This window comes from Pyxicephalus adspersus, chromosome Z, assembly GCF_032062135.1.
Source record: "Pyxicephalus adspersus chromosome Z, UCB_Pads_2.0, whole genome shotgun sequence".
Taxonomy (NCBI): Eukaryota; Metazoa; Chordata; class Amphibia; order Anura; family Pyxicephalidae; genus Pyxicephalus; species Pyxicephalus adspersus.
In genome coordinates, this window is record NC_092871.1 from 71,767,982 (window position 1) to 71,785,036 (window position 17,055).

General features: G+C 35.2%; 1 protein-coding gene across 1 annotated transcript in view; it reads right to left on the reverse strand.

Annotated features, from left to right (window-relative positions):
* The window catches only part of NR6A1 (nuclear receptor subfamily 6 group A member 1), a 67,941-nt gene extending 52,127 nt beyond the window's left edge, over positions 1-15,814 (reverse strand). The window contains exon 1 of the mRNA XM_072430947.1: positions 15,590-15,814. Coding sequence (XP_072287048.1) covers positions 15,590-15,605 — 16 coding nt within the window. The 5' untranslated portion in view covers positions 15,606-15,814. The remainder of the gene's footprint in view (positions 1-15,589) is intronic.
* Positions 15,815-17,055: the final 1,241 nt, after the last annotated feature.

Consider the following 17,055-nt stretch of genomic DNA (forward strand, 5'->3'; position numbering starts at 1 on the left):
CTTTTTCCCCCCACTTCTGGGGGGAAAAAAGTGCGTCTTATGGTCCGAAAAATACGGTAGATCTTTACATAAATTTGCCCTTGCGTATCCACTCCATTCCATAGATATGTCTTTCTATTTACCTCCTTATATGTATTTCCTGTAGGAAATTATGGACATCTACTAAAATCACAAGTAGATTGTTATCTAATAAAACATGAAAAAAGTAGTTTGCTGATCTGATTTAGGTAGATGTGGATATTTTTGAGAAGGGAAGGACTGTTTTAAGTTTTGAGTAAATGGGAATACAAAAACTTTTGGAAACAATATCTAGCCAACACAGGCCCTAATATTAATTTAATTGAACTAAACATTTTATGAGCTCTTCCCTTGTACTATACATTAAACTTTGACATGGAAGTTCACACTAAATGTACATCAAAGATAACACACATGGTTTACATAGCTCACTGTGCTGTAATTAGATACTGTATACTGCTTGACTATGAAGATTGCACTGAACATTCCATACTTCATCCATTATGCTGAATGACTGCACATTTTTCTACTCAACTCAAGACGTGTATACTGTACCCCGCTGTGTTATTTACCCCACCATGCTCAGCAGTATATGTTGTACAACAGCCTTTCTCAACTCTTTTACCCTTGAACTAAGTTTTAGGTCTTGGGGAAAACCTTCTAAACCCATAGGAAATCAACTTCACATTTGTCAGTGCAAAAAATGCCCCTTGACAGATAGCTAAAAGAAAAAAAATAAAATAAAATAAGGAATGTGACGTCATGCTACTGACTCTCCAAAAGTGCATTAACCACCATACCATGAGAGGTCAAGCAGCTAAAGCTCAAAGAATTCTTAGCATACTCTGGAAGAACCCTATGATTTCAAAACACACTGGTCTCAAAATGGCTGCTGTAGAGTAAATATTTCATAATATTTTTCATAATAATATAAAAGCTATATGCATGTCATTGTATTTTTTTTTTTATTCTCCACATTGCTTTGCTGTATACATTGTGCTATAGATACAACACTATAATATAAACCAGTGTTTCTCTACCAGGGTTTTGTAGAACCCTTGGGTACCTTGCGCATCCTGTGTACCTGTGTGCCTCCCAGGTCTGTTACCACTGGCACCAATGACCCTTTTTGGCTATCTGTAAGGGTGACATTCTTCCCACTAACCAGCATTGAAAAAGGCATTCCAACTAACCACCATACTATTGTACTGTGAGCTGCAGATATATATATATATACACATACACACACACACACACACACACACACACACACACACACACACACCTATATACCTTACCCTACTCTGGTGAAGACAACATCCTGATTAATATATACATAGCATAGCCATCACAGGATAGGAGATGTGTTATTTACATATTTACCAGGTAAAAACAAAGGAGCATAGCCTGAAAAATAAAAGCAATGCACAGCTTTTACAATATATGATGCAATATATGTTTTATGTCTATGTATACATACATAAACATACATATGTATAGTGTAACACGCGCACACGCGCGTGCTCAGCGGTTAGCACTCTGGCCTTTGCAGCACTAGGTCCCAGGTTTGAATCTTGGCCAAAACACTATCTGCATTGAGTTTGCAGGTTTCCCCACGTTTGCGTGGGTTTCCTCCGGGTATCCCAGTTTCCTCCTATCATTAAAAAACATGCAGTTAAGGCAATTAGCTTCCCCTCAAACTGACCTTAGACTGTGTTAATAACATATGAATTTGGTCGGGACATTAGATTGTGAGCCCCTTTTAGGGACAGCTAGTGAAATAACAATGAACTTTGTCTAGTGCTGCGTAATATGTCGGCGTTATATAAATACTGGATAAAATAATAAATATATATTTAAAAAATTATCTTTAAATCAAAATTACTGTAGAAAAGCCAAACAAAACCCATATATAATAAAAGTATATATAAATCACTAGTTCGCAACTCAAAATGTTACAATTATCAATGTAAAGTCTATAAATAAATTTATTTTCATTGTTCTGTACAATCTATATACAAACAAAGCACTTTAACAACAGAAAACTCCCAGCTGAAGCAGTGAAAGCTTTGATGCTGCATCATTTAATAAACACAGAAGCACATTCCTGACCTACTGTTCACCCTACTCAGACACCAATCCCCCCTTTACAAAACAGACACCACAGAATTTACCACCATAAAATGTAATGCAATGTAAAGATCAAACAAGAGAGGCAATTAGTATGCCAGCTCAGCAATAAAAAAAAAAAAAAAGCTAAGGATAGAGTTAAGACATTATGCTCACAGCTTACAAATTGTTAGCATTACCCTGAATATGGTCCACAATAATTTAAAAATCTTTTCAAAGGCCTTGAAAATAGCACTTCAGAGGACACTTTTTTTTAGTTTATTAATATGTGCAAATTTTTGATTGAGGTAAAAAAATTGATGGAATTTGTATTATTTTTATTGACTATTATTATAATATTTTCCTAATTATGTTTGTGTATGTTTGCTTTCTTCTCTATGTTTTTTCTATACCCTTTAGATTATTGTTACAAATTTAAGATATTAATAAAAAAAATATCTTTCCTTGAAATCTAATTAGAGCCATTATTCTCTTAGATTATAAACTCTTTTATGCATGGTCCTCTTCTCTTGTGGCATTGTTTTGTATTTGTTCATCATTTGCAACCCCTAATTGATCTACAGCACTGAGTATTATGTTGGTGCTATATAAATACAGTTGAGAATTATAATAAATTAAAGACAGTTTTTGCAACAGTTGGGTTGTAATGTGGTGAAAGTAAGTGTCTCATATGGGCCTGTGATTTTGAAGCGTATTATTTTTGGCCTCCCTAGGAGGTTGCTTAGGGCTGGCAGTTGTCAGCACAGGAATTTTTTGCCCACAGTTCATTAGGACAATTTTGTTAATCAGTTTGAACAACTGATAGAGAACTTTCAGTTCCTGCTGCTCTCCAGGGTGCAGCCAATTTTCTAATCTTCTGAAGCTATACTATGAGCATTATCTTTTTTTCTGAAACATGCTATTTGAGTTGCGCCAATCTTGGATTTTTAGTTTTAGAAAGAGTGGTAAAGGATTAGAACCCATGTAAATATTTGGAGGTTACATTAAAGTGATTCCTTTACTTATTGTATGGTAAAAACAAATGCAGGAAAGAAAATGTGAAAGGAAATCTCTACTATACCACAATGTGAGGTAAAAATGTTTTTAAGTTATTTAGGGGAATGCTGGAATGTAAGAGCTGAACTCCAATCTTCAGTCTGTATAGATGTGAAGGCTCATCCTGTATATGGGGCTTGCTTACTTTTATTGTGTTTTAAGCTTCTCACATTGTACATTAGAAGCTAAAACAAGCAAGACCGTGCCCACCTCATTTACTAGCTGGAGGACATCCTTTACCTAACCCTTTCCACTCCAGCTGTCTTTCAGTTATGGAGGCTCAGCAGCCTATCAGCCCCGTCCCATCGGCCATAATGTGCCTGCATTGCAAAGGGAAGCACAAAGAAGCCTAGTGACTCTCACCGAATCTGGATATAATGCATAGTGAAAAAAAAAAGTTTCATATCATGTTGATGAGGGATAATGTGTCAAGGCAGAAACATGGGATGAAAAAAGTTACATAGTGAGGAGGGAGTCAGACCCTTATAAACTCCTGGGCCCATGATGTCAGATCCAATTCAAGTCCAATCGTAGCTGCTACCTCTTCTTGCTATAAAATTGTTTTTCCTGCCCTGCTTGCAATAATTGCAAAAAAAAAAATAGGAAGAATGCTAAAACAGGCAGGCAAAAACTTTTTCCTTTGTTTTGTATATTAAGGAGGTTGTTAGACTGAAATATAGATTTTTTTTTTTAATTCCTTATGTTTTTTTTATAGACTAGTTTTTGTTTTTTAAATAAACTTTTAGTTTTTAAATATTGTACGTTTCCTATTTTTATAAACATATATATATGTTTATGTGTATAAAAAAATAAAACATAATAAACAGGTCTGCAAATTGCAAACATTTCCAATGTTTTATCCTTTTAAAGACCTATTTCAAGTTGAAAGTCCCACTTTACTAATACAGACAAGTGGGTATTTCAGAAACACTTCTTCTGCAATAACACATCTTACCTGCCTGAGATATGTAAAATAAGTGAAAAAACAGAGCTGCGCATGCACAGCATTAGCTTTGGTTACCAGAGAAAGCTAGCATTCCCAGCTTCCCTTGTGCGTGCTGGGGATGGATGAAATCACGTACACTTATGTCACACAGGCATGACCAATCAAAATGGCAGAAGATCGATGCTGGGCAGAAGAAGGAAGAAATATGGAGGTGTCCAGTGAGGGAGCACAGATAGGTAAATGCGGCAGGGTTTAGTTCAGCTTTAAAAAAAAAAAAAAGATCAGGTGATCCACAAAATAATGCTCCTCGTTTTCTTATGAACCAAAAATCACATGGTATTTTGTGCACTGGAATTTACAACAAATGGTGTCAGCCTTACTGATTTTTCTTTTGCTAAACTATCAAATCCTGTCAATTTTCCTCATCTCCACAATTTAGAGAGTAATTGTTTTGTGGTCCAAGAACTGGCAGGGATAATAACCCACTATAGTTTCCATGCCTCCATTTTCTCCCTTTATTCCCCTGAATCTCAGAGCATTTTTTATTTTTTATTTTACTGCGGTCTTATTTCTACACATATACATTTTTTAGCATGTGTAGTTTACCGTAACAGAGTATACATAATTTCTTGGAGCTTTTATTTGGAAGCCAATTTGGATACATATATTATATCTTTATTAACTTGATTTTAGGGGAAATTAAATGGTAAAACAAAGAAAATCCAAAAACTTGTTTTCCTGTAATTTTTTAAATCTTTTTGTAAATGTTTGCTTGTATAAATTGAGTGTCCCAATATATTTACTATGAAATACAAACGTCTAATTCTTTTGAATAAAATATTACATTTGCTTTACTTATATGTAACACAGATAAATTGTTACGTTCAAAGTAAATGTATGCATTCTACTACTCCTAATGGGAATGATATTGCATTTGCTTACATGAATATGTGATGTTTGTGCAGTGAACCCAAATGCCACCCAGATCATCCTGTGTCATCTGGGGAAACTTTTGGTAAGAATAAAAGAATACAAAAAGAAGAAACTGATGTAGATCATTCAAGCAACTAAACAGGACATTTTCTGAAACCCTACCTATGCACAGGGCAACAACTGTACAGGGCGGCCCATTGCATGTGACCTTCATTTCATCAAGAAGAATATGACATGTCTGGAGTGAAGATAAGGCATTCTAGAGAATTCTACTTTATATTTGCTTTAATCTGGCCAGAGTAAACGTGTAAAGTATGTTGAATATTTTTAAAGTATTGAGAAATTAATTCAATTGGTTTATATTATAGAGTTTTGCTCCAGGTTTCAAATACAAATTCAAAAATACACAATGTAGGTTGATGTAAACATTGTTATACAAAATAAATATGTGTATATAAATTGTAAAAAAAAAAATTTCAACCGTCAGAGATCATTATTGTATGATTAGTGGCTGTATTCTTGGAAACCTTGGCAATAAAACTTTTTAGTAGCAGAGAAAAAAAACAAAAAAAACAAAAGAGGATGACAATCTGTGGATTTTGTAAGGCCCTCTAGGATTTCCAGATGACCTTTTTAAGGACCCTACCAAGGCCCTATTGATTACATGACCCCATGCTTACTTTTTTTATGCATATTCATGGCAGCCCCTTGTGTAATACTACAAAGTGTTGGGTGGAGTTTGTTTACTATTGACCTCTCTATGATCCCCTGGCTTTAGTATGTAAACCTGTCAGTTTAACCTTGATATTTGAGGCAGTCCTTACATATCTAAAAGATGGGGGGAGCTACTGTCACCATTGGGTTTGGGAAACAGGTGAGCAAGTTTGGCGACCTAAGAATACCAAGGATCAGGAATCTTGTCTGACCACAAGAAAAAAACTATACATTTAAAGCAATCCTGTGGCCATAGTCACATTTTCTACAAATCATTCCAAGTTCAATACATATTTGGGGTGATCTAGTATGTAAAAACCAACAAAATTTACCTCTAAATTTAATTTACCTCAAAATTTACTTACCTCTACCTAGAGCAGCCTTCAGTGTAATGATAGAACACTTTTATTATTTAAGGCCCAGAAGGTGAGATGGGAGCAAACCCTTGCTTTTTACATTCCAGAGCACACCAGGATTTAAGGGATCCAGATCAAGTAGTCTTTTACTTAGAATAGACACACTTAACTACTATGAAATTACCATGTAGCTTTGATTTACACAACATAAAAGTCTTGTACAAATAAGCATACAAAGAAACATTATAAGCATGTTCCAGTCACATGTACTGTATAGTAATTCCAAAAAATTAAATATTGTGTGACTCTAGTAAATATATCACAATAGCAATGGGTTTTTAAAAAGCCATCTTCAATCTAAAGTGTTTCCATCATTTGCTGCTCCCAAACTAATTTTAATTGGCTGCAAAGAGGCTGCAGGAGTTCAGCAGCATTAAGATGTATCAAAGAATAAAAATGAGAAAAAAAATTCCGTTGTCTGTGATATTTGCTATGCCGCAATTTTATTGCATTAGTTATGTTCTGTTTTGCATATTGTCTCCCCTGGAGAGCAAAAAGTTTTTTTTTTTTTTTAATGTGATTTGTTTATGCACAGTTCTTTAACAAACTGTCATTATATCAGGTATAACATGTATTTCATGTACCTGAATCTATGTCCCTAACATTCTTCTGTTATTCTCTGTGTAGAGGTACTCGAATTAGAAAAAGGAAAGTCATAACACTAAAGCTGCGTACACACTTCCAATTATTATCGTTAGTAAACGAACGACGAACGATCCTGCACGATATCTGCGAACGATCGTATAGCACCGATCCTGTACATACAGATAACGACATGATCCTTCGCAGATATTGTACACACGATAGATGAGATCGTTTGAACGATACAGGAAGTGATGTGCACCACAGGAAGTAAGCGAACGTTCGTTCATCGCGCATGCTCAGACCATGAACGATCACTGAACGACCGTACACACGATAGATGGTCAACGATCGTCGTCCAATCCGATCCGCCGGTCCGGTCGTTCATTTCCAGCGACTATTCTCGTTGGTCGGCGTCGTTGGTTACTTTTTTTATGAGCGATTTTTGGCCAATCGGTCGTTCATTTCCAACCATAAAAATTGGAAGTGTGTACGCAGCTTAAGCCAATCACAGCCCTGTCTGTAAACAGTTGTCAGAAGAGAAAGCACATGCATAACCCTATCACTGGTACAGCTCAGATCCCTGCACAGAAAGTGATGGCATGTGAATCACTAGTGATGAGATCTCCAATTACCCTCCAAGTATTTAATAGGTTTGCAAAAGGCATTTGGTGGACACAAAGTGGTTTATTATACTTTAGCTTATTATACTTTGGCTTTAAATCTGGAACTCTGAACTGCACTCTCAGAGAACATAGTTAAAGTAGGGCACTTGTGCAGTTTGAAAAGCATCTATGCCAATATATATAGGATTTAAAGCTTCTCCTTCCCAAGGGTGTATCAAATGTTGGAATCTCTGCACTTCACTTTAAAATCTATAATTTTCTTCATAACATATACTATAGCTCCCATTGCCCTCTTTGCATACAAAATCTGCAGCTCTTATTCACTGTTGCACTACTGTAGCTTACACAAAGCATTTCCAGAGCTAGTGTAAGTACCATCAGAGTTGTAATATGTGCAATGAAAAAATATATGAATTTAAATTGAAGTGCAGTGGTACACTTATTCATGCATGTATTCTTATAAACAAATTGTGTCTGGAGTTCTGTTTTTGTTTTTTTGGTAATTAGCTCAGCATGGTACAGGAGTAGGAGGAGAGCCCAGATGAATAATGGACAACAAAGAAATGCTACTGGGGATGGGATGCTGTGTCAGCACATTCTAATGTGTATGTACCTGACAGATGGAAGACCACCCCAATGGAACTGATTATCAGTATCAGCAGGGGTTCCATATTCAAAACTCCAGCTGAGGTAGAGGAGGTCTTGTTTTATTTAAAGACCAAAAACCATTTGTAGGTGGTCAAATGCAAAAAATAAAAAAAATCTGAGTAAAACACTAGGATCATCTGGTATTTTTCAGTACTTGTATTTCGACATGGTGGCTGCATTAGTTTTTTTTTTCCAGGCAAAAGACTAGTAATATGCAACACATTATTTTTGTACATGGGTTTAGATACACATAAAAGTCATTAGTTATGTGGTTTGGATGGGTTTTTTTTAAAACGTCAGTGTAGGCAATATTTTTAGTAAGATCATATTACATTTTTTTTTAAGGGCTTTCTTGTATCATTTTATATGCCATTGTATGACAAATTTCCTGCAGCCTTTGTGTTTTGTTACTACATTTTATGACCTGTGCCAACAGTCTTCATATTACAGGACTAAATGAAATGTCATCACATTGTTCAAATCTCTTTGTCCTTATATGTGATTTTTTTTGTGCTGCAGGTATGAGGGGGTTGTTTTTATCTCCTGAGGGTTGCCAAACGCATTTATAATTTCCATATCATGGTGGGGAGATGTCATTACTATTGTCAGGGAAGTAGTGGCTATGCAGTGAGCATCAGGTACAAGAGGGGATTGTGGTGGATATGGTGTGGAGGGCATAAAAAGCAAATTGATGGCAGGAGGTTAGGGGTTCCTGGATGGGAAAAAAGGGTTGTTTGGAATTCCCAGAAAAGATGATATGGAAAATAGAGCAGCGGCCAGACATCTTGTGTAGATGGGAAAGGAAAGCCAGAAAGAGCAGTATAGGTTGCATATAAAGAGATGTAATAAATCTAGCACAGACACTTTGGTTGCATCACAGGTGTGTGGAAAACGAGTTGTGAGGAAACAGGCATGTGTGATGGTAAAAGGCATATTGATGATTTGTTTGTGGCCATTACTGAGTAAACAATGTTTGTATTTGGGGAAAATCTACATTGCAGGGCACAACTCTGAAAAGTGACCTATACTCTTTCCTTCTGCAGTCGTTTCCTGGGACCAGAATCATTCAACTGCAAAAGGGAAAGTTATATTCTATATTTATTGCATATTAAGGAGAAATTTTATGAATCACTATGTGTTGTTATCTGTTGTGATCTCCTATTTTGGGCTTATACACTGATGACTAATGAAACAACAATATCTAAAAAATGGGATGTACCATAGCTCTGGAGAGCAGTAAAAACTAGACAGGTGTTCTAACTCTTGCATGTTCTTTAGAAAAAAGTTTTTGACCTAACTACACTTTAAGTAAAGTTTAGTCATGAAACTTAGAAACTGTATTCTGCCTAGTTAATATTCATGAGCAGAGGTCAAATAAAGGTGAACAGTCAAACATGAATGGGGGGGGGGCGGGCACTGGGTTTAGATCACCTCCTGTTTTATATATTGCTTCACCTAGTTTTTATTTATTTTTATTTTTTTTTAAGGTCTAATTTTAGAAATGGCTAAAAACCTGGCACTCTCAGGGAGAATAATACCCACCTATTGGGATTGGGAAGTTTTGGTGATACACTTCATTTGATAAGTGGTCTGGAAAACGGATCTAAACTCGGAGTTTAAACCATAGGGCCTTCCTACTTTTAAAGGATACTGATATTTAGTGGGAAACCTACTAGATTGTAAGCTCTTCGGGGCCTCTCCTCCTGTGTCACTCTTTATATTAGTCTGTCATTTTCAACCCCTATTTAATGTACAGTGCTGCATAATATGTTAGTGCTATATAAATCCTGTTTAATAATAATAATCAACAGAAGTGACAAATTTTACAAAAGGTATTCACAAAGAAGTTGTTTGTGGCAGTGGCATTTATTTACAGGTTGTTTCATTATCCTACAGTTTATTGATATAACTAAACAAGAGAAGAATATTAAAGGGGGAAGATAAATACAAGAAGACAACATGTGGTGACCAAAAGCAAGTGTTTATCTTTAGTTCAGCCTCTGCAGGTCACCTTCATTGCAGCACAAGTGCTAAAGCAAACATGCTAGCAGTGTGTGAAAATGACAGACCTTACAACTCAACCTCATCTTGAACCCTGTAGAATTTTATGGCCTTCCCTCTGTAAACCCTCCCCCTCTACACATTAAAGGGGGGTATTGTTTTAAAGGTCATAGTGGGGTTCCCTCCATGTTCTCAAACAATATACTTGCAGTGACATCCCTAGCCCAAACTCAAGATTATCTAAGGATTCCATCACAAATTTTAACCCAAAGCCTAAAATGCCTAAAGGTTCCACAATCAACATTTATGTTGAAATGCAATAAATAACATTCTTTAAATGTTATTATTTATCACATTATGAGATATAAGGAAATGATCATTAGACAGCAAACAATTTAAAAAAGTTGTCAAGCTAAAACATGAAAAATACAGCGGTGTAGATCGTATCCACTTCCTAAAGTAGATTTTGTATTCTTTTTTAACTAATGGACTGCACAAAATACAAAGGGGCGTTGGCTAAACAAAGACCAAAAAAACATGTTTTTCCCTTTACTGAACAGCAAAGGGACTGTACAGTAAGTGGACATAGGCTGTGGAATTCCCTATCAAGTAAGGCAGCAGAAGCAAAATCCTGGAGGTTTTGCAAAACAAATTTGATGATTTTCCAATACTATCCAATCAAAAGTTCAACAGATAACAATTTAGATGCATACAATTGAGCCTACTTACCTTGGGAGGGAAATAGTATTTTTTTAAGGTTGAACTTGATAGACATTGTTTTTTTGAAGCTTAAAATACTGTAACTAAATGTTTTAAACATAGGTAGGCAGGCTAAAAACATATTGCTTTTTGGTATATTGTTTTTTCTTTAGTTAAAAGAAGATAGCACATACAAACCAGCAACATTGATCATTATCAAAGATGATCAGTGGAGGTGAGATTTTCCAGCAAAAAAACAGTGGTAGTTAAAAAAATATGGAAATGGCGAAAATCTCATTCAAAATCTATGTTCATCGCTAATCCATGATCACAATGATCTAAAGAATTGTTTAGTAATCTGCAAATAATTTGTTCTTTTAAAGACCCTTTTATTACATCAAAATGTACATTAACTACAGTAGGACCCACACAAACACTCTATGGATTATAAACTGAGTATTTTAATGACCATTTATATTGTTAGCAAGAGGGAGAATGTAATTGGATATCTTTAACACCAGTTTATCCTGGGTAAAAATCATAATCACCTAAAAATTGTATACCATGGCCAATCATGATTGTTGGCATAATTACCTCTTGAAACACAATCTATTCTCTAAAATGTCTGTTGATATCAGAATATCAGGTAATCCACAAACACAACAATTTTAAATCAGTATTTTTAAATACTTACCTAATTTTAATAAATAGGTATTAATATCAATTGATTGAATAGTTTCAAATGACTAATACCCTGATTGTATATGAACTAACAGCAGCTAAAAAAGGTAATTGATTAATGTATTCCTGTAAAGTTTTTTTTTTTCCTAAAAATTTCCTAAAATTTAAAGTATGTGCTTTTTGTTTACTAGTTTAGCTGTGAAATGTTGCAGGATTAAAATTAATACTAAACTAAACTAAAAGAGTATGAAGACTGCTATCACACCCAATGATTAGCCTGGCTCTCCAGTGGTTTGACACATTTTCTAACACAACTCATCAAAATTGAGAAAAAAAAAATTGAGAGAGAGTGCAGTAGCCAAAACCAATATAGGGGCATCTCAAAACACTGAGAGACCTTCTGACTCTCCTATGTACTGCCAGCACAAGGTATATTAACCCTAGGTGCATCTAAAAGCAGAAGGCAAGCATAGGAGATTACTTTGGACTTTGTCAAGGATAAAATATTGGCACCATAAAACTAATAAAAATAGATCACCGTATATACAGCGGTGCATTGCACTAATATATCAAGAAGTGTCAACTCAGCTTTAAGATTGCAACACTCAGCTGTGATGTTTTTACCGCTGCTGTTACACTTTGTATGCTATGTCTTTGTAAAAGAGACATATTTAATACTGTATTAGCAGCTTGACTGCATTGGAGGAACAAATCAAGATGACTTATGTAGAGTTTTAGTGTAACTTCTATACATTTCAAAAAATGCCAGTGAAACTAAAATCAATTACAGCTTAAAAAGAACATCATTTGTCATGTTGTGCTGAATTCTAGCAACATTAGATCACTGCAATATTGAACAGGGTGGTAACTGGAAACATAGTCAAATCGCCTAATTTGATTTCTGACCCTTCTGTTGGTAACCCTGGAAAATGATTACACTCAATTAAAAGGTAAACAAAAAGGGCTGAAGGGGTCTTGTCACTTATTGATCTCTTACAGATGCTGAAATCCACCTCCCCCAACAGGCACACATTCTGAAGCCACCCACCCCCTCGGCAGTGTGTACTTCCTGCAGAGTCATCCATGTCCTGAAAGACTAGATTTTTCTGAATTTGACTAACCCCTCCCATTAGATGAAGCCATCAGGTGATGCATAACTGAACAAAAAAAAAAAGGGTAATACACAAATGAACTGAAATAAATCCTTACTGTGTCCTATTTACACCAGAATGGTCTACATATTTGTCATTAGACTAAAATGCCACCATTAATTTAAAAGAGCATTTAGTTGAGCAAAGAAAGCACAACAGGGATAAGCCTGATAACAAAGTGCAGTGTCATTGGGACTTAAGTTTCAGGCTAATAATAGCTTTGCTACACAGAATAGCTGACAAGTAGCTAATAAAGTAAGTCAAAGAATAGCTATACAATGACTAATATCCCCCCCCCCCCAAAAAAAAAACACAAATAGTAAAAATATATAATTTCTGGTGCAGAAGTACCTGGTAATTTTTGAGTTATTCCATAGCTCTTGTGACTGTGTAATATTTTGTGAAGCTTTGGCTGGCCAAAATATCACATTTTGAGCAATGCTTACTTGCACCTTTTCCAAGTGCTGGAGAGACAACGAAAATGTTTTTTGCATGAATTTTCATGTGTACTTAAACTTAAAACATAATAAATGTCTGTTAAAACATGTATCTATGTATGTTCAAAACAAAACAGTGTGGATGAGTGCTAGGTGTGACAATATTTATTAAAATAGTCTAAATATTAAAATGATATGACTACTTTTGGCTTTATTGATGATTATGCCTATAGGTACTCTCAGATTACTTGTTACAGCAAGCCAATCTATTTTGAAGATTTCCCCATATAAGATAAGCTTACACTATGGTTATCTGCTACATGAATAGATACGTTTACCCAGACAATAGGAGTGTAAATGCATGTAAACCAACAAAACCAGCATGTCTAAACATCATTTTAGGTTTATCAGTAGGCCAGACTAGATTTACATGTCCTCTCTCCTATATTGGTTTCATTTCACTGAAGGTGTCATGCCTCACAAAAAAATGTTTATGTGTTTGTAAAGCTTAAACTTTCACTGTATTGTATACATCTAAAAATGATATCACTGCATCTCAAAGCTTTATGCTAGGAATATTAAAATAATGCAAAATAAAAAAAATATATTTTTTGAGGTATGCTAGATGCTTGCCTGGAACATGTTTATGCTCATCTATATATTTTGGCCCTGTAAACTAGGCCTGGGCTACTTCTACAGGAAAGCAAAACTGAAAACTAGAAGATATGCAAATTAGAGACAAATATTGGCCTATTTACCCAGAGTACACAATCCCAATGTTGTCAAAACAAAAAGTGTTGGGGAAACAAGTTGACCATAGAATCTGATTTCAGTTCACACTAGTGGTTACAGGGGCCATCTAGAAAATTGTACACATTGGTGATGGTTCTTTATATTCTGACTGCTGTATATTGCTTTTTTTTCCTCCACAAAACATAGTTTTTCTACCTTTGATGTGTAAACAAGGCCATTTATATTGATGTTTTATTAAACATAATGGTTGGGACAGAAAAACAATGGTCCCATTGGAGAAAAAAGGAACCAATCCTTTTGCAGTCTAGAGAATCACTTCTCCAAAAATACATTTGTATACTGTACCGATTCATATTTACATATGTCTATATTTTGCATATGAGGTTTAGAGCAACAGTAATAAATTCAACATTTTTGGAACAAGAAGGATTTAAGGACACAATAATAGGTTTGTGTCATGCATTAAACAATGTCTATTATTTGTTCGTATAGTATGGTGATTAAATACCTGCAGGAAATGAAGGCAACACCTTCCAATTTCAGAACCATACGGCTAAATGCCCAATTCAGCCTTATGGTTTTTGATTTAACGGTTGGGTTCCATATCTCAGGGGCTAATATACATACTATATATATATATATATATATATATATATATATATTTGTACAGAGATACAATTCAGAAAGGGTATACACATAAATTACATTACATAAAATATATGTGTGTGTCCATGCACAAACTAATCAAACTGAGCACATGTACTCGAAACTGTCTCATATACGTTGTTATATAAACACAAACATATGATCCTGACATAAGTCTCATTAAAAAAACGGATTTCATTCACAGCTGTTTGCTGTTAATCCTCTGACACCTTGGTGCTCAGCTGTTGCAAAATAATGTGAGGTAGGAACACCCTCCCCCCCCCCCCTCAAACACACACACACACACACACACACACAATCACAACATTTTCTAAAGTACATGCAAAACATCAATTCGTTTCTACAAAGGATCTGTAAAAAACAGATGAACATGAATAAAAATTCTAGGAAAAATAGTAAAAAAGTAAATAAAAACAATGTTTCACATTATTAAAGCAAAGTATCACTCCTCTGTCTTTCTCTTTCTATTGTTACACACGCCCACACAAAATAGCAATATAACATGTATATGTACAGATGCACATGCTATTCTAGTAAAACCAAAACAACGTTTACAGGAACACTACAGCTTTGACCTGGATGTGGTCTTAACCTTGCGCTCACCCTATTGGCTAGAAAACATCAGGGAAGGCACAACACGCTCCTGACCCATCTGAGCTAAAAAGTTTTTTATGAAATCGACTCGCTCAGTTGCGAAACTGAAAGCAGTCTTCTACAGAAATACTTCAGTCCATGTGATCTAAAATTGTAATAATACTCACCAGCTAGCAGAAATTATTTGGATTTGCATTTTTTTGAGAATCATACTAATAAATCGAAGATTTACGTTTTTTTTCTTTACATTACAATCAAGAAATTCAAATGAATTGTGAAATAAGTGCATAGTTTAATGCAAGGTATATGTGTGATACAAAAAAAAGGAATATAATATGCACATTGACATTTTGTAATAATAATTCAAAGTGTTAAACAATGTATTTAAAATTTTGTTTTAAATGGAAGAAAAAAAGGATGAAAAGAATTACTACAGGCTGTGTGACTGTTTACAGATAAGGACATTCCAGAGAAAACTAGTTAAATCCACCAGGCATCTACCTCTGCCTCATTAGCCACAAAGGTTGTTACACCCTGATAAACAATATAAACTACATACCTTCCCATGTGTCCATCTCATGCCTGTACGACTGAGCTTGGTTGCTGCCATGGAGCTGAGATTACAATAAACCCAGCAGCATGATGAGATCTCTCCTGTTGCTTGAATTGCCTATTCGACTATGATGATTGGGAAGGACAGGGACCCTTCCTCTCTTAGGTCAGTTTATGGGCTGGTCATGTGATTACACAGTTCAAGCCCTAAGGTCAGCCCTAGCCTGAGGAGGGAGGGGGGTTTATTGCCCTGTGGTTATCTAAGTGGAACTGATCGCCCTCATTCTCTCTAGATTACTGCAGTTCATGGTCGAGAACCAAATAACCCCCTTAAAAAACAGCACATGTTGCAGATAATATGGAATACGGCAAAATCTTTTGAACAAAGATAATATAAAAAAGAAAAATATGTAAAAATGTATTAAAAAAAAACTATGGGGTTGCTTGTAAAAACTGCCTAAATTTATTAACTTGACATTGTAATCTGTAATAATTGTGTCACACTAGCCACAAACTATAATTTATTGGTATATAATGTACTGGAAGATTGCAGGACAAAAATGTATATCCTTGTGTATAAAGAATATTAAATTTATATCACTCCAGGTCTTGAGTACTTGCTAGTGGATCTTATTTTATTTTTTTTACTCACAAGCTCCAGGGACTGAAATCATTAACATGAGTTTACTGGACGTCATCATTATTAACCCTTAATACCCTTATTAAGGAAACTGTTGGAATTAAAGGCTGTTTTTGTGAAGGATGACATTCCCCAGTATAGTTGCTTAATTTGTGCTTTGTGGTATTTTCTTTAATGAGAAAATGTTCATGAAAGCACGAAGTGCCAAGCTAGGAGGATCATTCCATGCTTATAATCACTGTACAGTTGAGTAGATAGGCAGATTGGATGCCTATGCTGATGAGTTCTTAGCTCACAGATAAGAAGCTTTTAGCATTTACATGAAAGAACTCTGCTGGAGGCTGAGGAGGGTCCTGAGATCAAGGAGTTGTTTTCAGAAAAACAGTAAGACGTCCCTGAAAAAAGGTGCCACAGTATATATTGTGCACATGTCTTTCCTTTAAATCTGCTCAGTCATTGACAACTATAATTCTCAATATTATTGATTCTATTAATAACACCTAAAATAAAACAAAATCTCATACACTATACAGTTTTTCAGGGGACAGCTAAGTAGTATCCTCAGTAGACATCAATTAGTAAACATTAGGATCTTACAAAAAGAAAAAACTTTGCCCACCTCTGATTTACAGTGACTACTGAGACATCTGTTTATACCCCCCAAGGTGTCTTAAACCCAAATGATCCAATGACATAAGCACTGTAAACACCAACACCAATGTTCCAGAAGTGAAAGCATATAAATATTAGATACTTTTTTTGAGATCTACCAATATATTTAACATATTTTGGTATGTCTATGTATTTATTTAAAATAACTGCATTGGCACTTT